The 18,241-nt window shown below is 63.1% G+C and overlaps 7 protein-coding genes across 8 annotated transcripts; 4 read left to right on the top strand and 3 right to left on the bottom strand.

Annotated features, from left to right (window-relative positions):
• Window positions 1–275: 275 nt before the first annotated feature.
• On the bottom strand, window positions 276–2,335 carry MAL31_6 (Maltose permease MAL31; the record flags this gene model as incomplete). The annotated part of the gene is made up of 6 exons (XM_062775130.1): window positions 276–458; window positions 513–998; window positions 1,061–1,396; window positions 1,430–1,464; window positions 1,515–1,928; window positions 2,032–2,335. The coding sequence occupies 6 exons, from the start codon at window positions 2,333–2,335 to the stop codon at window positions 276–278; spliced, it is 1,758 nt and encodes a 585-aa protein (XP_062631114.1).
• A 3,334-nt stretch (window positions 2,336–5,669) lies between these two features.
• On the bottom strand, window positions 5,670–6,871 carry LOC62_06G008586 (uncharacterized protein). Its single transcript, XM_062775129.1, has 5 exons — window positions 6,658–6,871; window positions 6,566–6,622; window positions 6,351–6,532; window positions 5,978–6,314; window positions 5,670–5,928 (listed from the first exon to the last, which is right to left on the bottom strand). Exons 1-5 carry the CDS (start codon window positions 6,834–6,836, stop codon window positions 5,718–5,720), a joined length of 966 nt encoding a protein of 321 aa, XP_062631113.1. The 5' UTR covers window positions 6,837–6,871; the 3' UTR covers window positions 5,670–5,717.
• A 1,183-nt stretch (window positions 6,872–8,054) lies between these two features.
• agl2_1 (Alpha-galactosidase 2) lies at window positions 8,055–10,302 on the top strand (the record flags this gene model as incomplete). The annotated part of the gene is made up of 2 exons (XM_062775128.1): window positions 8,055–8,683; window positions 8,733–10,302. The coding sequence occupies 2 exons, from the start codon at window positions 8,055–8,057 to the stop codon at window positions 10,300–10,302; spliced, it is 2,199 nt and encodes a 732-aa protein (XP_062631112.1).
• Window positions 10,303–10,405: 103 nt separating this feature from the next.
• On the bottom strand, window positions 10,406–13,140 carry ML2. Of its 2 annotated transcripts, XM_062775126.1 has the most exons (5): window positions 12,422–13,140; window positions 12,126–12,238; window positions 11,983–12,087; window positions 11,692–11,939; window positions 10,406–11,653 (listed from the first exon to the last, which is right to left on the bottom strand). In XM_062775126.1, the coding sequence occupies exons 1-5, from the start codon at window positions 12,801–12,803 to the stop codon at window positions 10,477–10,479; spliced, it is 2,025 nt and encodes a 674-aa protein (XP_062631110.1). In that variant the 5' UTR covers window positions 12,804–13,140; the 3' UTR covers window positions 10,406–10,476. The 2 variants fall into 2 exon arrangements, with proteins under 2 accessions (XP_062631110.1, XP_062631111.1); XM_062775127.1 differs by having other exon boundaries at window positions 12,126–13,140.
• Window positions 13,141–13,451: 311 nt separating this feature from the next.
• On the top strand, window positions 13,452–15,732 carry RAB5C (Ras-related protein Rab-5C; the record flags this gene model as incomplete). Its single annotated transcript, XM_062775125.1, has 13 exons — window positions 13,452–13,491; window positions 13,555–13,613; window positions 13,644–13,669; window positions 13,707–13,720; window positions 13,868–13,941; window positions 13,974–13,986; window positions 14,023–14,093; window positions 14,138–14,146; window positions 14,184–14,418; window positions 14,454–14,550; window positions 14,803–15,073; window positions 15,157–15,300; window positions 15,367–15,732. The coding sequence occupies 13 exons, from the start codon at window positions 13,452–13,454 to the stop codon at window positions 15,730–15,732; spliced, it is 1,419 nt and encodes a 472-aa protein (XP_062631109.1).
• A 612-nt stretch (window positions 15,733–16,344) lies between these two features.
• Window positions 16,345–17,185, top strand: LOC62_06G008582 (uncharacterized protein). The gene is made up of 2 exons (XM_062775124.1): window positions 16,345–16,627; window positions 16,703–17,185. The coding sequence occupies exons 1-2, from the start codon at window positions 16,624–16,626 to the stop codon at window positions 17,020–17,022; spliced, it is 324 nt and encodes a 107-aa protein (XP_062631108.1). The 5' UTR covers window positions 16,345–16,623; the 3' UTR covers window positions 17,023–17,185.
• A 643-nt stretch (window positions 17,186–17,828) lies between these two features.
• On the top strand, window positions 17,829–18,239 carry LOC62_06G008581 (uncharacterized protein; the record flags this gene model as incomplete). The annotated part of the gene is made up of 1 exon (XM_062775123.1): window positions 17,829–18,239. One exon carries the CDS (start codon window positions 17,829–17,831, stop codon window positions 18,237–18,239), a length of 411 nt encoding a protein of 136 aa, XP_062631107.1.
• Between the last annotated feature and the right edge of the window lie 2 nt (window positions 18,240–18,241).

Here is an 18,241-nt window from a genome sequence, read left to right as displayed (position 1 = left end):
TTCGGGGAGTAGGGTCGGTCTCCTTTTGTGTGTGTGGCGTGTTGTTGTGTGGATGTGGCCTGTGTCTCCTCGTGTGGCACCTGTCCCTTGCTCGCATTCTTGCATCCATTTTGATTTCAACAGCCTTAACAACTAGTCACTATCCCTCCACGTTTTCGTAACTCGTCCTCGACATAATCCTGACCGTTCCTATCCCCTTCCTCCCTCGTTGTCCGCCTCCGCCACCATCGCCCACTCGCTTAATCCCCCCGCCCACTCCGGCCCAAAATCATCCCTTACACCATCGTCTTGCGACCGACACCCGCGGCGTCGTCGTTGTCCTGCTTGTCGAGCGCCGCAACCGCCGCGCCCATGTTCTTCTCGTCCTTGGCCCAGACGTCAATCTCGGTGGTCTGGAACTTGCGGGCGGGGATCTTGGCTTCGAAACGGGCGTTGAGCTCGTAGAAGGTGAGGCCTTTCTTTCAGGGTGTCAGCGATTGATGACCGGGTGAGTAGAGAAGCGAAGCACTTACAGGCTCGGGAAGACGGAAGTAGATCCAGATCATGCAGAGCATGCAGGTTCCGCCCCAGTAGAAGGCAGTCTTGCCGCCCCAGTTCCACGCGGTCGGGTTGAGCATGTACGGGTGGTACGAGTTGGTGATGACGCCGATGATGTTGTAGCAGCCACGGCCGAGGTTGATCGACTTGATAGCAAGGCGACGCGAAGGGATCTCAGCGACGAGCGAGTAGCACACCGTGCCGACAGTGAACTGGTACGCGACCTGCCACGTGAGGAGGATGATACCGATGGCGAGCGACGATGCCTTGTTGCCGATGAGAGAGATACCGCCAATGATGAGAAGCACCATGCACATCCAGGCGCAGCCCCAGAAGTAGAGAGCGCGGCGGCCGATACCCATACCGATAAGGATCCAGGCGATGAAAGTGCCACCGGTGTTGATGGCGTGCGAGCCCATGGTCATGGAGAAGGCGTTCTCGACCGACCAACCGGCTTGTTCCTGCAAGTGTGAGTAAAACGAAAAGAAAGAGAAACGGGAGCCAGGTTGGCGGAGCCACTCACAAGGAAATAAGTGCTGCTGCCCATGAAGGCCGAACCACACATCTGCTGCACAGCCCAGCAGCCACACACAATTTCCGTTCGGCGCAAGTTGGTGCCCTTGAAGAGCTCGAGGTAGGACGCGCCCTTGGTCGTGTTCTCCTCCATGGCGATAGTGTGCTCAATCATAGCGAGCGCGTTGTTGACTTCGTCGGTCGCGTCGCCCGAGTACAGGCGGTGAAGCGAGGCGCGGGCCTCCTCGACTCGGCCCTTGCGTACGAGCCACCAGGGCGACTCCGGGGCAAAGATAGCGACGACAATAAGGATAGGAGGCCAGAACCATTGGAGTGCGAAAGGGATCTAAAGTCAACGGGGGACCTCATGAACACTCACCCTCCATCCCCAGTCGTCCTTGCGGTGGAGGAGGCCTTAAAAAGTCAGAAAAATGACCATAAATGTCGTAAAATTCCCAACTTACCTCGCAACATAGCAATACCAAGCAGCTGACCGATTCCCCAGCATGCGTTCACCCAAGTTGTGAGGATGCCGCGCAGAGGAAGAGGAGCAACTTCGGCGGCGTAGGTCGTGGTGAGGGTCTGGAAGATGCCCCAGACGAAACCGGCGCAAAACTGGGCGGCGAGGAGCATCTCCTTGTTCTGCGCAAAGAAGAAGATGAAGATGACGCAGGTGAGCCAGATGAGCGCCCAAAACGTCGTGCGACGGTAGCCGAAGCGCTCGGCGATGATACCGTTGAGGAGGACACCGAGGATGGAGGTCACGCCGGCGGCGTTGCCGATGCCGGCCATCCAGCTGGCGGGCACCTGCCAGTCGACCTCGCCGTCCTTGTTGATGTACTCGTTTCCAAACTTCTTACGGAAGGACGGGTACGCGTCTGGGAGTTGTTAGGAGGGAGGTTGAAGCGGGGGGGTGCATGGTGAAAGTCAAAGTGCCACACTCGAGTGCCACACTCGCCTCCACCACAATCCACCACTCACAAAAGTTGCCAAGAAGCGTCAAGTCGAACGCCTCCATGATAACAGCCACCGAGATCATCATACTCCAGAAGCATGCCTTGGGGTACTGGCGCAGACCCTGCATGAGGGTCATCTTGTGCTCGGTGCGCGTGGCGGCCTCGGCGGCGCGGAGCAGGTCCTCAACACGGGCCTGCTCGGCGGTCATCTTGCCGTCGCCCTCGTTCATGACCTCGGAGTACTCGACGACGGCCTTGTCCTCGGCCATGATGTCCGAGTTTGTGGGCGTCGACGCGCCCGTCTTGTCAGGCTGTTGCTTCGGCGACATGTCGGTTTGCCGGTTGGAGTGGTGGTCGTCGTGATGGTGGACTTGTCTCCGCGGGGTCCCGGTCTATATGAAGGTTGAGGTCCAGGCCACCAGAGGCCCCCTCGGGGCCGTCAGTTCCCCAGCTGTGGACGCCGAACGGGAATTTTTGGGCCTGGCTGTCATGTGCGAACGGGAACTTTGCAGCGAACGGGAAGATCAGCGCGGCGCGGGGCACAACGAACGGGAATTTTTACGTGCTCATCTCCAATCGCGACCGATCTATCGGCGAGGCAAAGAGCAGGCGGTGAGCCAGACAGTAGTGAGTAGCTGGCGACTCCACAGTTTCTACCTGGCTGAGGCGGCGCCGGACGCCGGACCACAAACCGAGCAGCCGAACCACACGTGCGCGGACGCACGCGCTCGGCAACAGCAAGCGCGTGACCTCGTGCCTGCCGCCTCGGGCCCGGATCGGTCTTCCCGGCTATGCCTTCATCGACCAACTAGCGCGGCGCCGAAGTATCGGCGTTGCTGAGCGGGGCGGCGTTGGGACAGAGAGAGCGGAGTCGGAGGGGACCGAGGTGGTGCCACAATACCGTGCCTTGCCAAGCAAGTGCCACCTGCCCTCCCCCACTCCCCTACTTCGGCAACCTACGGCCCTCCCTGGGTCTTGGCGAGCCCACATGCGCTGGCTAGTTGGCGCGGGTAGATACATGAATTGTTGGCGATTTTGCCCAGGGACAACGTGCACGAACGGGAATTTGTGGGCCAGTATTGGCGTTTGCGTTGCTATCACTCTTGCTTCCTGCCCTATCAGGGCCCGCTCCGGAAGCGCGGGCTCCACACGCCATATGATACCCGCCGCGTACGGCGGCCCGGAGGATCCTTCGGACCTTCCCATGCGCCAAGCATGTGGGGCCCGGTGGACGTCCCTGCCTCCGCGTGCTCCTCAGCCTCAGGAGGGTCCGCATATGTGCTGTGCCCATTACCCGGCCGCTTCGGCGCCGGAACTCCAAGTGTGGCAGTCGGTCTCGGCCACGGTCACGGACGGCGTTGACGGGTTCGACACAGTGGTGGCCGTGGCCGCTCCGTCGTGCTGACACAGCCGTGTCGGCGCATGTCCTACTGCCGTTTCGGAGACGGCGGTTGAACCTCGGTGCAGTACGTCGGTGTCGGCGTAGAGGCACGAGGCGGTGCGCAGCTGCTCGCGCCATCGGCCCTGGAGTAACACATCGACCATGCCGCATTATCGGGGCGCCTCCGGGGCAGTCAGCTGGGGCACATTGGGGCATATTGGAGCCGATGCACGTCCGTTGTGCGGCCATCGTAGCCGGTTCATGCCCGTTTTCGGGCCTGCTGGAGCTGCTGAGAGCGCAGAGATCGTCAGGCAGGCGGCGGTGATCTGCGGCATTCCGCTGACAAAATGCGTCTACCCGCCACTCTTGTCCGATCGTGACCAAACCGGCTCTTCACGGCCTCTTCACGGTCCTTTTGCGGTCGTTACAGACCGCGAGAGATCCGTTTTCGGACGTGCAGACGACGATCTTGGCCCGCTGGTCGTGCGCAGCCGGCCCGGCTGACCGAGTGGCACTCGCCGCAATCACTTCTCTCGTCGTCCTGTCTCCGATGTGGAGCTCTGTGGAGCTCAACACTCCCGCATCGGCCCCGGTTTGGCCCCTCACGGAAACCTGGAGACCGATACCGGCGACCCAAGACGATTAGAGACCTGCCTCGCGGTGCAGGTTGGGTTGCGAATTGTCAATTTATTCCCGTTTGGCGAGCCTGTGGCTCTACAACACAAGGAACACGCAGTACAGCTCCACACCTCCGCGTCGGCCCCGCTCTCGTCACCTTGAACTCTGTGGCGCCGATCTCGGACAACAGAGGATGAAACGTGCCTCGAACTGAGCTCGTGGCAATCCTCGTAATTATTCCCGTTCGCGGGTGAGTCGAAGGCACAACGAGCACGCCCGCCCCGCTTTCGTCACCACTGCCTCCTTGAGTGCCGATCTCGGCCAGCAATAGGATGAAACGTGCCTCCAGTTAGAGTTGTGGCAATTCTCGCGATTATTCCCGTTCGTGTAGCTTGTCTTTAGTCGGTCTGCACGTGTCAAACCCGTAACCATCGCGACCCTTGTCCTTGTGGATATTGATGACAGATCCGGAGGACGAAGGGATCATTGCGGCTCGCGACGCCACTGAACTCACTCGTGGCAATCGTTGAGCCACAATTCCCGTTCGAGGCTGCTCAGATTCCCCACCGACACCTACACAGCAGAGGTTGCCGAACAAATACCAGCCACCTGTCCTTCGGGCGCCTCGCGCCGAACCTCGGGTGTGAAACCCGCCATTGGATGCACGCCTCTTGCTGAACTCGTGGCAATTGAACTATTATTCCCGTTCGAGAGCGTCACGGCCCCGCTCGTTCGGCGACATCACGGCGAGCCTCGCCGTACTCGTGCCGCAATTATGTCCCCTTGTGGGTCATTCGCGCCGACATCGGCGAGGTAGGAGTGTGTGGGGTGCCACACGGTTGGGCTTGTGGCGGTGGTCGAACCATTTCCTGCGCGAGCAAGTAAACATGCCAATGGATACAGTGCTCCTCGGCAGTCGAGTACACTCCTCCAGAAAATCAGCAATAATACTGCTAATGCGACGGCAAATATGCTGGGGTGATGTGATCCATTCGAAGACCTTTGGACAATAGCCACGAGGTTGATTCACAGCGGCGCATGACCTCGGCTGGATTTAGCAGGGCGAGCTCCTCCTGTTGAAAGTGTATGAGAGAGAGCAGGAACGAGATGAGTGTGCTTCCCGCTGCCGCCACCGCCGTCGCACCAGCGCCTGCACTGGTTGGGAGTCGAAGCTTGTGGTGTGAGAATCCGTAACATGAGCCATGAATCTTCATAGCCGCTCTCAACTCCTCACCGCCATCGCAGTAAAGTGCGCAGCTGGCGATCACGGAGTAGCAGTTCAATACTGCCTCCTCCCTCTGATCGAACGGCGGCGGTTCGATTCCACTCGCTGAATCCGGACCTGTCCCAGGAGGAAGGGGATTGGCGGCCGGGGTTCGGGAGCAGGGCGAATCGTTTTTGTGTGCCGTGTGCTGTGTGTTGTGTGCTGTGTGCTGTGTGCCGTGCGGGGGTGGGGATGTGTGTTGGGGGTGCGAGGTTTGCTCGTCAAGTGCGGGGCAATGGTGTGGGCTCGCACCCCACTGCACTTCACCTCGCAGTTGGGGTGTAATAGCCCTACCAGCTTGACGATTACTATTACCTTTTGAAGAGACGTATGATTCCCAACACTCGCCTTTCAAGCCGTGGACTCGGTGTCGCTCATGTTGTTCGCAAGTTACCAAAATCCATCTGGCTCCCAGGCCCACTAACATACTCAACCCCACCTCTATCCCCTACAACAACGCCTGCGCATTCGCTGGGCTCGCAATACCACCGGGGACGTAGAGTGCCACCGAGGCAAAGAAGAACGTCCAGCGCTTCAGGCGCTCACACTCGGCGGCGAGCTCGCGAAGGTCAAATGTCTCGCCGATGGGCAGGCCCCAGCCCGAGAGGAAGACCTCGTGCAGGGCGGGTTTCTTCGGCGGCCACGCCTCGTACGCGGAGCTGTTCGTTAGCAGACATTCCCGGGCAGGCACCCAATGGCCCCACTCACACATCCGACGCGACAGCCGCGATTCCACGCTCCCAGTGCCACCGCAGCATCTCCTCGCCCTGCGCGACGCCCGTGCACGCGCGGTGCGATCTCAGGGGCATGGCCTCGCGCCCGGCCTCATCAAGCGCGTACCACGCCTTCGTCCAGCCTGTGTTCACGAGCAAGATGTCGCCTGTGCGGAACTCGACCCCCTGCGCGTCGGCGCACGCCTGCAGAAGGCTGACGGGGATCGGCGTCGTGTTGTCGAACAGCTCGAGTGGCGGGAGGGCGTTGATCCGGATGTGACGATCTATGTCGAGGAGGTGCGCTCGCGACGAAATGGGCTTGCGCGTGTAGTCTGGCATTCAGCGGGGAAGGAAGTTGCACTACTCACTGTCCACCCCGAGACGCTTCACGTCCTTGCTGGATCCCTCGGCCGAGGTCATCCCGCCATAGTGCACCGTCTGTCCCTTCTCTGGATAGTCTTGGTACGGGTAGTGTCTGAAGCCGTCCCACTGGGTCGAGCACTGCGTGTTGAAGCTGAGGTGGTCGTCGTTGGCGTATCCTTTGGGGATGCTGAGCGTTAGCCGCGAAGCGCACGCGACTCACATCGTGTGCTCGAGCCGCTGACGGACGGGGTTGAGCGGGATGTTGTCGAGCGGCATGCTGGTGGGTCAGAAATGCATCGGCGGACAACCCACTTGAGGTTGATCACGATGCCCTCCTTGATCTCGTCGCGCGCGGCCTTGACCACGTCGGGCGTGATGAGGTTGAGCCGGCCCAGCTCGTCGTCGGCCCCCCAGAGCCCCCAGGCGTTGTAGGGTGGCCCGGGGCGCTGGAGGGGGAGGGCGTCGAATGGTGGGGGCGTGGGGCGGACCATGGGCGATGTAACGTAGCGATAATGTCGGCAAGGTGGGGAATGGAGTGGATGGTCAAGTTGGATGAGTTGGGTGGTGGAGGTTAGGTCGTCATCGGGTGGAGGTCGGCCAGGGTGAAGGAAGGGTCGTCAGTCAATGGGCTTCAACGCCGCCAACCCCGCCGACGTGCTGGCCAAACAACCACAACAATGCAGTCGCGATGAGGTGAGCTGGGTAGTGCATGGGCTTCATGCCAGCTGATGAAGAGATGAGTGCTCCTACATGGGTTAGAGGTGGTCAGTCGCAGCCCGAACCTCTACAGACCACCGGCGGAGACCGGTGGTTGAAGGCAGCCTGCGAACCTGACCCTGCGAAGCCACAATCTGTAACTTGTAACCTGACCTGTATACTTCTGCCAGAATGGAAGAAGTCGAGATGCTGGCAGAAGTCAAGATGGAACAACAGGTCAGTATTCTCCAGAGGGGTAGCCCAGCGATCCGGCCAAGAGCGGCCGAGGCCACGTACAGCGAAGAATCGGGCCGTCACCGAGCCGAGTTTCGGCCCGCTCTTTCAACAGTCAACGCCGGATCATTCTTCTCGGCGGTGTGGATCATCAACAAAGGGCCGTTAACACACCGGGTGTGCAGCGCACATGCCAAGCCGGCTACATCGCAGGCGTGTTTAATGCCTCATACCGCGGCGCCGAGCTCGCTGGGCACTCGGCGAGGTGGCTGGGCAGGGCGCGCGGCGAGGCGCGGCGTGCCCAGGTGTCCCGACGAGAGCCGCAGGGAGATCCTCGGTAAAGCCGTCGTCCACCCCCCACTCTCTTGTCGTCCCCCACCCCCTGATCTCTCTCTCTCCTCTCCCCCGCCTACATCCATCTCCTGCTCGCTCAAGCGCTCCGCATGCTCATTTCCCATTTACCTCAGGGCTGCGCTGCACCGAACGGGAATCTCGCGCTGCATTCCCGTTCGAAGAGCACGTGGAGAGGCGTGGATTCGATAATGTCGGCGCGAGATAGGGACGGCCACGCGAGCACCACCACCAGCAGCACCACTGACTCCCCACACCCCGCACCATGTCCGATCGGCCCCTCTGTAATCAGCTGATGATGATGCACCGAGCGAGACCGAGCTGCCCCCGCTATATCGGTGGTGTGCGCCGAGCGATGGGCCAGCGACGAGCAATGAAAGGGCCGGCGACGTGCTCGACTTTTTCCCTCTTCCCCATCACCATCCACCATGACCCAGATTGTCAAGCCCCGCACCGCAGCGGTCGAGGTGAGCCCCGCCAACGAGTTCGTCCTCCGCGGCCCTGCGGTCGAGTACCGCTTCCACGTCGCCGCGGACGGCGAGCTCATCCACGACCACTTTGGCGCGCCTGCTCCCGGCCTCGCGGCGAGCACTGGTCCTGCGCCGTGGGGCCGCGCGCTGCTCGACGAGCGGCGCGAGTTCCCCGACCTCGGGCGAGGCGACTTCCGCCTGCCGGCCTTCATTGTCCGCCATGCGGCCGGACACACCGTCACGGCATTCAAGTACGCCGCGCACCGCGTGGTAGAGGGCAAGCCTGCGCTCCCTGGCCTCCCGGCCACGTTCGGCACGGCGGCCGACGTGACAACGCTTGTTGTCGACCTGGCGGACAAGCACTCGGGTCTCGTGGCGGAGCTCTCGTACTCCGTCTTTCCCGCACACAACGCCATCGCGAGGAGCTTTACCCTCCGCAACGCCGGCACGACCCCCGTCGAGATCCAGCGCGCGAGCAGCTTCACGCTCGACCTGCCCTCTGGCGACTGGGAGATGGTCCAGCTCGCCGGCGACTGGTGCCGCGAGCGCGTCGAGATGCGCCGCCCCGTCTTCCCCGGCACGCAGGGGTGAGTTGTGTCCGTCTCCTGACCCACATCACCTGCTAACCCCCCGCAGATTCCAGAGCGCAGTCGGCTACTCATCGCACTACTTCAACCCGTTCGTGGCGCTCGTCGACGCGAGCACCACCGAGACCCAGGGCCCGGCGTACGCCTTCAACCTCGTGTACACTGGCAGCTTTGCCGTCGACGTCGAGCGGCACGCGTACGACATTGTGCGCGTGTCGATCGGCCTCAACCCCGTGCAGCTGTCGTGGCCGCTCGGCGCCGGCGAGACCTTCACGACACCCGAGGCCGTCGCGGTGTACTCGGACGCCGGACTCGGCGGCATGAGCCGCCACCTGCACCGCCTGTACCGGGACCACTTGTCGCGCTCGCGCTGGACCAAGCGCGAGCGCCCCGTCCTCCTCAACTCGTGGGAGGGCATGTACTTCAAGTTCACCGACGCGATGCTGTACGAGCGCGCGAAGAACTGCGCCGAGCTCGGCATCAAGCTGTTTGTGCTCGACGACGGGTGGTTCGGGGACAAGCACCCGCGCGTCAACGACGACGCGGGGCTGGGCGACTGGATCCCCAACCCGCGCCGGTTCCCGCAGGGCCTCGACACCTTCGTCAAGAGCGTCAACGACCTGCAGGTGAAGCCTGTCGGCGCAGCCACTGCCCCCCAGGACCTCCAGTTCGGCATCTGGGTCGAGCCAGAGATGGTCAACCCCTCGTCAGACCTGTACGAGGCGCACCCCGACTGGGTGCTCTTCGCGGGCGAGCACGAGCGCACCGAGTCGCGCCAGCAGCTCGTGCTCGACCTCGGCAAGACCGAAGTCCAGGACTATATCATCGAGGCGATCGGCAACGTGCTCCGCATGGCGAACATCACGTTCGTCAAGTGGGACAACAACAGGTACATGCACGAGACGCCCCAGCCGTACGCGAGCCACAAGTACATGCTGGGCCTGTACCGCGTGCTGGACAGCCTGACGACGAGCTTCCCCGAGGTGCTGTTCGAGGGCTGCGCGTCCGGCGGAGGGCGGTACGACCCGGGCATTCTGCAGTACTGGCCGCAGCAGTGGACGTCGGACGACACGGACCCGCTCGAGCGCCTGCACATCCAGTTCGGCACGTGTCTGGCCTACCCGCCATCCGCGATGGGGTGCCATGTGTCCGCGAGCCCGGGCGAGCAGGTCGGCCGCGCGACGCCCCTCGAGTTCAGGGCCCACGTCGCGCTCATGGGCGGCAGCTTCGGGTTCGAGCTCGAGCTCGAGCACTTGAGCGCCGAGGAGCGCGCCCAGATCTCCGAGCTCGTCGCGCTGGCCGAAAAGGTCAACCCGTACGTCATCCACGGTGACCTCTACCGCCTCGCCCTGCCCGGCAAGTCCAACTACCCCGCCGCGCTCTACGTCGCGCCAGACGGCAACGCCGTGCTCCTCGCGTTCCAGATGTACGCCCGCATCAAGGTCGACACGCCGCGGCTCAGGCTCGACGGCCTCGACGAGGCCGCCGAGTACGAGATCAACGGCGTCAGGTACTCTGGCAAGGCGCTCCGCAGCGTCGGCCTCCAGCTGGACTGGTCGAGCTCGCGCCTGCCTGGCGTCGACCACCAGAGCAAGCTTCTGTTCATCAACAAGGTTTGAGGGGCTGGGGGGGTCGTTATAGATGGGTAAAAGTCAAGTCGTGAGCGGCAGTGCGTGAAAGTCAAAGTGGTCAGGATGGGCCAGTCTTCGCCGCCGCTAATATGTAACTCTTTTTCATTCTCACCATGCAATGTGCTTGGTATTATACATCAGTTGCGAAGTGTGGTGCGACGCCTAGCGCTTCAGCATGGCGAGGAGCGAATCGACGTCTTTAGGTCTGGCAGGGTCGTACCCCTGGTCTGCCGGGCGATGCTGCTGCTGTGGCGGCGGGTAGTGGCTCTGCGGTGGAGGGTACGGGTGCTGCTGGTATCCCTGCGGCGAAGGAGGGGGCGGCGGCGCGCCACTCGGGCGCGGTGGGTTCTGCAGCAGTGCGAGGACGTTGGGTGGCAGAGAAGACGAGGTCGGCGCAGGAGGCGACGATGCGGGGGGATACGACGGTCTCGGGGGCGCGCTGTACGGCTGAGGCGGGGGAGGTGACTGGTGCGGGGGAGGGTACGGCGCTGGCGGATGCGGTGGTGGGTATGGGGCTGGCACTGGCGCTGCGTACGGGTTGTGGGCTGGCGCCGGCGGGGCTGGCGGGTATGCTGGTGCCGGAGGGGGCGGGTAGTGCGCGGCAGGGGGAGGGTAGGGGGACGGCGCTGGCGGAGGCGGAGCAGGCGGGTAACCGGGGTACGGCGCCGGCGCTGCTGGTGCCGGTGGTGGTGGCGCGTATTGCGCTGGCGGCGGTGGGTACGGCGCCGGGGGTGGGGCGTAGCCCTGCACTGGGGGGTACGCTGGCGCCGGCGGCTGGGGCGGTGGGGGAGGTGGAGGGGGCTTGTTCGCCAGGCTCGCTGCGTTCCCGAGCGAAGTGAGCAAGTCTTGTACTTTACGCGCCTCGTCCAATCTCGACGGTGGGGCCGGCGCGGGCTGCGGCGCATCATTGTACCGTGACTCCTGGCGCGCGTAGTCGCGGCGCGGCTCGTCGTACCGCCCCCCTCCGCCCGCCGAAGGACGCCGGTCATCGTACCGATCGCGGTAGTCGTCGAACCGCGGCGGTTCGCGCTCGCGCTGCCGGTCGTCGTACCGTGGGCCATTATCGCGGTCGTCTCGCCTGTCTCGGTCGTCGCGCCTGTTGAACCGTCCTGGTCCGCCGTGCCCGCCACGCGAGTCACGCCGATTCCGCCCGCGCAGCGCGCTGCTGTCGTTGGCGCCACCGTACTCCCGCTCCGCTGCTACTGGGTCCGGGTTGACGACGTCTCCTACGTCCCACACGAACCGAACTTCCAGGTCACCGCCCTTGAACGGCTTGCCGTCCATAGTGTGCTGAAAGTCGACCGCAGCGCGAGAGTCGTAGTACTCGACGACCTTCTGCCTGGGCAGGGTTAGCTGGTGCTACTACGCCACACTCACTCCTGGTACCCCGTCGTCCTGACCGCCTTGACCTCGCCAAACTGGGCCGCCGCGTTGCCAATGTCGGCCTCCTCGAGCGGGTGGCGCGGGTGCAGCGTGACCAACAGCGACCCTTGGTGCTTGCTGGCGTCACACGGCCCATCCTGGTCCTTCTCCTTTGGCAAGCTGTAGTGCACGTCGATGGGGCGCTCGAACAGCTTTGTACCCGTCATGCCTTGTCGCGCCACTTCGGCGGCGCGGATATCGTACTGACATGTTAGCTGGGTGAGTAACACTCCACCCTCCACCCACAAAGGTCACGAAGATAAGGCCACGGTTTCGGATCGCGTCGAACCAGTCTGAGACTTCGCCAAACTGCTCGAACCGCCGCCTGAACTCGTTCGAGTCCGTCTCGTACTGCCCTGTTAGACCGAGGTGATATTGCAACCACCCACTGCCACATTGCGGATGAACAATGTCCTCGAAACACGTTCTCTTGCCAGCCGCTCGAGGCGGGTTTGCTCGCTCGGCGCATCGCGCACCGGAACCGGGAGCTCAAACGTGCGGCCTGTGTATGTGAGACGGAAGTTCTATCCAGGGAGGGCCTGCGTTGCGCTGTGTCGACAGTGGTTTACAGCTGACAAAGGCCGGGCGGGCTCTGAGCTGCCTCTCTTGCCCCTCACTCAGATCGTCGTCTCGTTTCTCACGCAGCCCCAACGTAACCGCTCTCTCACTCGGCATGTCTGCTTACCATTCGCATCTTCACGTTCACCTCGGCGGTGATGCTGTCGGCCACCACCCCGACCACCACGGCCACCTCCCCGGCCGGGGCCATCGCCACGATCCCAGTGCTGACCATAATCACCACCACGGTCCTCACGCCCTCGGTCACGGCCGTAACTGGGTCCGCCGCGATCACCGCGATCGTTGAAGTGCGGTGGCGGTGGTGGTTGGTGGTTAAACTGACCGCCGTTGTTCTCACTGAATGCGGGTTCTGGCTCATATCGGCCTTGGTCATGACGTCCGCCACCACGAGGGCCTCCGCCGCGGAATCCACCGCCGCCGCCTCCGCGATGTCCACCACCACCGCCGCGATGACCCCCGCCTCCACCTCGTGGAGGACGGAAGCTCATGGTGTGACAAGAGGCAAGGTTGACTGAGCTCGACTCGGCTCACTGCTCACAGCGCGGGTTAAGACGGGAAGAATGGCCGCCAGGGAAGGCAGATTACGGCTTGAAACGCGCAAGGGCCACTCGCGGGGCCGGTGAGGGAAGGTAATTTGACGGGAGCGCGGAGAGGGAAGACGACGGAGGACGGTGCTTGACGAGGCGCAGGACCAATGTGACAGCCAGACGATGAGACAAAGACGATGGGACGCGTTGTGAGACGAGTTAGATGGGAGAGTTGATACGAGTGAAGTATGGGATGGGTTGAGCAACGAGGGGGAGGATGGGATGGGAAGAGGGCAAATGACGGAGGGAAGGTAGACCTGGCTGACGCTACGCCGGAGGTCGGATCACAGTCACCGATGAAGCCAGGCAGGTCCCACACGGGACCAAATTCCCACGTGTAATCTCCGTTCACCGCCTCACTCAACGCTTGGCGGGCGCTGGGCAGTTGCAGCTAGGCGGGGCGGGGCATCGTCACCGCTCAGCCTTCCCTCCCTCCCTTCCCCTTGACGATAATCAGACATTACACTTCGCTCTCCCCATCACCACCACCACCTCAATCACAGTTGCCACTCACTTCCTACTCATACAGCAACTTGTACAACCACCACAATGGCACCACGGACAGCATCTTTCAAGCTCGTGCTCCTGGGTAGGTTGCACATCGCACCTGATCGCGTGCGCTGGTGGAGAAAGGACGCTGACGTCGCCGCAGGAGAGTCGGCAGTGGGAAAGAGCAGCTTGGTGCTGCGATTCGTGCGTTCGGCGACGGAGGTGGGCTGGAGCGCCGACTGACTTGAGCAGGTCCGCGACGAGTTCTCAGACTTTAGGTGGGTTTGAAGGCCTAGGGAAAGCTAACCCACGCAGGGAGTCCACTATCGGTGCGCATTGTTGAATCGGAGTGGAGCACGACGCAGGCACTGACCGAGATGACTTGTTCCTCTTTCTCTGTTCTGCCATTTCCTCACCTCGTCTATTGCACCAACAGGAGGTGAGCTAACGGGTTCGCGAACTCAAGCTGACAACAGCCGCGTTCCTCACCCAGACGGTGCCGCTCGACGATTCGACCAACATCAAGTTTGAGATCTGGGACACTGTAGGTGTGAGACGAGTTGCTTTTGCTGACCTGCCCAGGCCGGCCAGGAGCGTGCGTACGACTAGCGCGGCACATCTGACCTTTCAGGATACAAGTCGCTCGCCCCGATCTACTTCAGGAACGCCAACGCCGCCGTGATTGTGTACGACATTACTCAGGTGAGTGAGCTCATATTTTCCATGTATAGAGCTGACTCCTGCAGCCCCCAGAGGTAGGCTCATCCTCCCCTCGCTGGCCACTAACCCCAGGCGTCGTTTGACAAGGCAAAGTCGTGGGTCCGCGAACTGCAGCGCCAGGCGGACCCAAACATTGTCATCATGCTCGTCGGCAACAAGTCGGACCTCAAGGCGTCGCGCAAGGTGCCACGCGAGCTCGGGGAGCAGTTTGCAAAGGACGAGGAGCTGCTGTTCACCGAGGCGAGTGCCAAGACGGGCGATGGTGTCGACGACCTGTTCATGTCGATTGGTGAGTTTGTCGTTTGTCGTTGCTGTCGTGTGCCCGCCCTAACCCAATCACAGCCAAGAATCTCCCCCTGGCGGCACCCAAGACACCAGGCAACAGCGGAGTCAAGATCGCCAACGCGCCTGTCGAGGAGGAGAGCAAGCGTGCATGCACGTGCTGAGCAGCCTAGACACTACTAGCATTGGTGTGGCATTATTTTTATAATATGTAGGCTAGAATGTATCGTGAAACTGTCGCACACGTCGTGTACCCGTGTCGCGGAGCCAAACAAGCCATCACGCTTGAAACGGCAATGTTGTTGCGTCATGTTGCCACCCAGTCGCGCAGTAGTCGCGTTGACATCGTTCGTGACGGCGACAACACTTTGTTCTTGTCGACTCCACCGCATCCACGAGCCTCGAACAGCGACACAATGGCTGAGGTCGCGCTGACGGTGACACGGCCATCCACGGCGACCCCTCAACCCCCAGCACCTCCATCCCCCACCACCACCACCCCCGCCCTCACCCCCGCCCTCACCCCCTTCGCGCTCGGGTTCCTCGCCCTCCCGCCCGAGCTCGCGACCCGCATCCTCCTCTTCCTCGCGCCAGACGACCTCGGCGTGCTCTCGCGCACCGTCGAGCAGCTGGCCGGCGTCGAGCGGGACGCGTACTTGTGGAGCGTGTGGATCAGCCAGGTAAGTGGGCGGTGGCGCGGGCGGTGCTGCGGGCGCAGCCCGGCGTCACCGTCGTCGGCCGAAGCGATCGCTGACCCACCCAGACCGCCCCCTCCCGCATCCACCACGCCTTATCGTCGCCGCTCCATCCGCGCCCAGACGCCGCGGAGCTCGTGCGCCGCGGCACGCTGCGCGGGCTCGCAGTGATCTCGGGCGTCAAGGCGGGCATCTACTGGGGCAGCGACGTCGTGAGTGCTGCCTTCTCCGTCCCTTCCTGCCCCCCTTGTCCTTGCTGACCACCTCCGCTCGCCCAGGCGGTCCGCCTCTCGCTCGTGCACGAGAAGCTGTCGTCCGAGAGACGCCGGCGCAAGCTCACCGCGGCACTGCACACGCGTCCGCCCGCGTCCCGCCTCGTCGCGGCGGGCATCTTGCCGCCTGCCACGCCGACCGCCGCCGCGACGATCCGCGCCCGCGCACATGCGCTCGAGCGCGCGCGGAAGCGCGACGCGGTGCGCGCCGCGCTGCGCGGGTTCGGCGTCGGCTCGCGCCGCTTCGAGGACGTCGCGTCCGCGTCGTGCGGCGTGTGGAAGGATAGAGGGGAGCGCGTGCTCCTTGCGCTCTGTCCCGGCATCAAGGAGAAGCAGCGCTTCTTTGAGGCGCTCGCTGGGCGCGTGGTGTGAGTGAGCGTGACGACGACGTATGGACTCTTTGACTGGAGTGGACGCGCCGGCTGGCCGGCGTTCTTGTGTAGCTTGCTTTCTATGATGCCATGTTGTTTGTTTGTGCCGCGGCCGGGGCTGTGACTGCAGCGTTTCATACGGCGACAAGTGCCCGGGGATGCAGCAGGCATGGAGGTCGAGCTCGAGACGAAACGAGGCCCACACGTCCGTCTCGACGCGTCGAATCTATCTTGGCCCGCCAAGCGAGCACCCCCCGCCAACTCTAATCTGGGCCGCACACCAGAACACCAGAACAGGCGGTCGCGTAAACAACGGCATGGGTGGCCCTGGAACGCAATGTCAACAGCGGCTACAGCATAGGTTGGTTCCGCAACGCTGCCCCTGGGGATGGATGCATTCTTACGCTTACCCCTTGCTGCCGCGCGACGCGTCGAGGATGTAGTCGAGGACAAGGGTCGATCCGGGGCAGTTGGCCAGGCCTGGGCTGTGGCGTCGCGCCAGACGCGCCTGGCTTCTGGCTTCTGGCTTGTGGCCTTTCTTTTTTCCGGGGCAGACGGCAAAGTCACTTAATTGAGGCTGCGCGGGGCTTGCATTCCTCGATCTGATTCGTAACATCTCTTCCACTCTCAACTCTTCACGCCCACCCACCCACGCTCGTTACTGCCAACTACTCCACGTTCTTTACCTACAGGCCCCTGTGTATACGTCGCAGCCGACGACGACGACGCCGAAGCCGAAGCGACGACTTTCGACGACGACAACACCAGCTTGACTTTCGCCGACGACTACGACGACGACGTCGCCCAGCTTGGCATATAAACACCATCGATCATCCATCTCGGCTTGACCCCAACCTTGCCACCTAGACTTGCGCCGACCGCATCCACCACCATGCGTGAGTATGACTGCGCGCACTGCAGCCGCCCGCCTGCCTCCTCGCACTCGCTGACGCTCGCTCGTGCTCGTGCAGTCCTCTCCCGCCCCTCGCACTCCTGGACCCGCCTCCCAGACGTCGACACGTCCTCGGTCGACCGGTACTCGCTGCACCACCTCATGTCGCTCGGGTACGACGAGGAGAGCGCCACGCGCAGCCTGCAGCAGACCAAGGGCAACGTGCCCGCGTGCCTCCGGCTGCTGGAGCACGAGCGCCACGCGGGCCAGTTCGTCGACGGCTGCGAGCGGTGTCATCGGTCTAGCGGTGCCGGCAGCAGCAGCGACGCGGGCAGCTGGCGCGAAGGGAAGGAGCAGAGCTGGGTGAGCCGGCTCGGCTCGCGCCTGCGGAGGAAGTAGGCTGGGCCCAGCGATAAGTGTACCATGTTATCTTGTATGATCTGCACGGACGGACGCAAGGTGGCCGGCCGCACTGACGTCGGCGGGGCAAGCTGTCACCGCGGGTGAGGGCCAAGCACGGCGACGACGGCGCGACTTCGACAGCGACGATACGCCCATGCATCATGAGACGCGCAGACGAATCGCCGCACCGCGTCAACAACGCGTACTTGCAGCGAGCGGCGCACGTTGTCAGTGGCCGTGCCTGTGCCTCTCCGCGGCGGCGGGCATGACGTCGAACCCGCCCGCCCAGCGTCAACGGAGACGTACTCCCCGCCAGCACCGCACCGCTGTGCAGCGGCCTGCCTGCTTACACAGCACGCCGCGCGCTCGACCTCACGACCGTCGGCAGCGTCGGTACCACCGCCTGGGGCACCGCCGGCGCTGCATCGCACGCCGAGTGGGTGCTAGCCGTGCGTCTTGGCGTTGATTGCCGTGATTGTACTTAAGTGTGGCCTGGGCCGGGCGTGACATGGCCCACTTATCGCCCCACACCCCCGCTAAGACCTGTTATCTCCACTGTGTCGTCAGACATTGCGACATTGCTTGCTGCTCCACTTGACTTGCCTACCAATGACTACTTGTGAGTCTGGTCTAGCCTCGACTTCTCACTTCCCTCGACGCCTGCTCACACGACAGTCTATCGCCTTATCCAACACAGCAACAACCCCACCCATCATCACCACCACCACCACCACCACCCAGCGCACGCCATCCCCGAGCACTACTACCACGACGACGACATCCACCAGCCGACCCCGACGCCAATGTCCGCAAACCCTCTACGATGGCTGCGGCGCGACGAGCCGTCGGTCGACTGGGCGCTCGTGCACCAGCTCGTCAACACGGGCGTGGAGCCAGACATGGCCATCTCGATCATTGAGCGCGCGCAGAACGACGTCGGGCTGCTCGCCGAGCTCATCGCGCACGAGCGGCACAGCGTTGCACCGGCGCCCGCGGAGGAGGCCAGCAAGCCCAAGGACACCGGGCTGAGGGCCAAGGCCGCCGCCGTGCTCCGTCCCCGCGCGTGGTCTGGCGCCAGCGCCACCTCGCGGCCCAGCCTGGAATCCGAGTCGACGACAGCACCGAGCCCCGTGCCCGTTATCCGCGTGGACGACTGCCGTATCTGCACCGAGGAGGAGTTGTCCGAGCGCGCCGAAGGGCTGAGAGCCCAGTAGGC

The sequence above is a fragment of the Vanrija pseudolonga genome, chromosome 6, assembly GCF_020906515.1.
Source record: "Vanrija pseudolonga chromosome 6, complete sequence".
In the NCBI taxonomy this organism is placed as follows: Eukaryota; Fungi; Basidiomycota; class Tremellomycetes; order Trichosporonales; family Trichosporonaceae; genus Vanrija; species Vanrija pseudolonga.
This window is presented reverse-complemented; position numbering and strand designations above follow the sequence as displayed.

Coding starts and splice junctions, on each gene's coding strand:
- LOC62_06G008586 (XM_062775129.1), bottom strand. CDS start 6,836: ATGGTCCGCCCCACGCCCCCACCATTCGACGCCCTCCCCCTCCAGCGC. Junction 6,623..6,657: donor GGCATCGTGATCAACCTCAA/GTGGGTTGTCCG, acceptor CTGACCCACCAG/CATGCCGCTCGACAACATCC. Junction 6,533..6,565: donor CAGCGGCTCGAGCACACGAT/GTGAGTCGCGTG, acceptor GCTAACGCTCAG/CATCCCCAAAGGATACGCCA.
- ML2 (XM_062775126.1), bottom strand. CDS start 12,803: ATGAGCTTCCGTCCTCCACGAGGTGGAGGCGGGGGTCATCGCGGCGGT. Junction 12,239..12,421: donor TGAACGTGAAGATGCGAATG/GTAAGCAGACAT, acceptor TCACATACACAG/GCCGCACGTTTGAGCTCCCG. Junction 11,654..11,691: donor AGGACGACGGGGTACCAGGA/GTGAGTGTGGCG, acceptor AACCCTGCCCAG/GCAGAAGGTCGTCGAGTACT.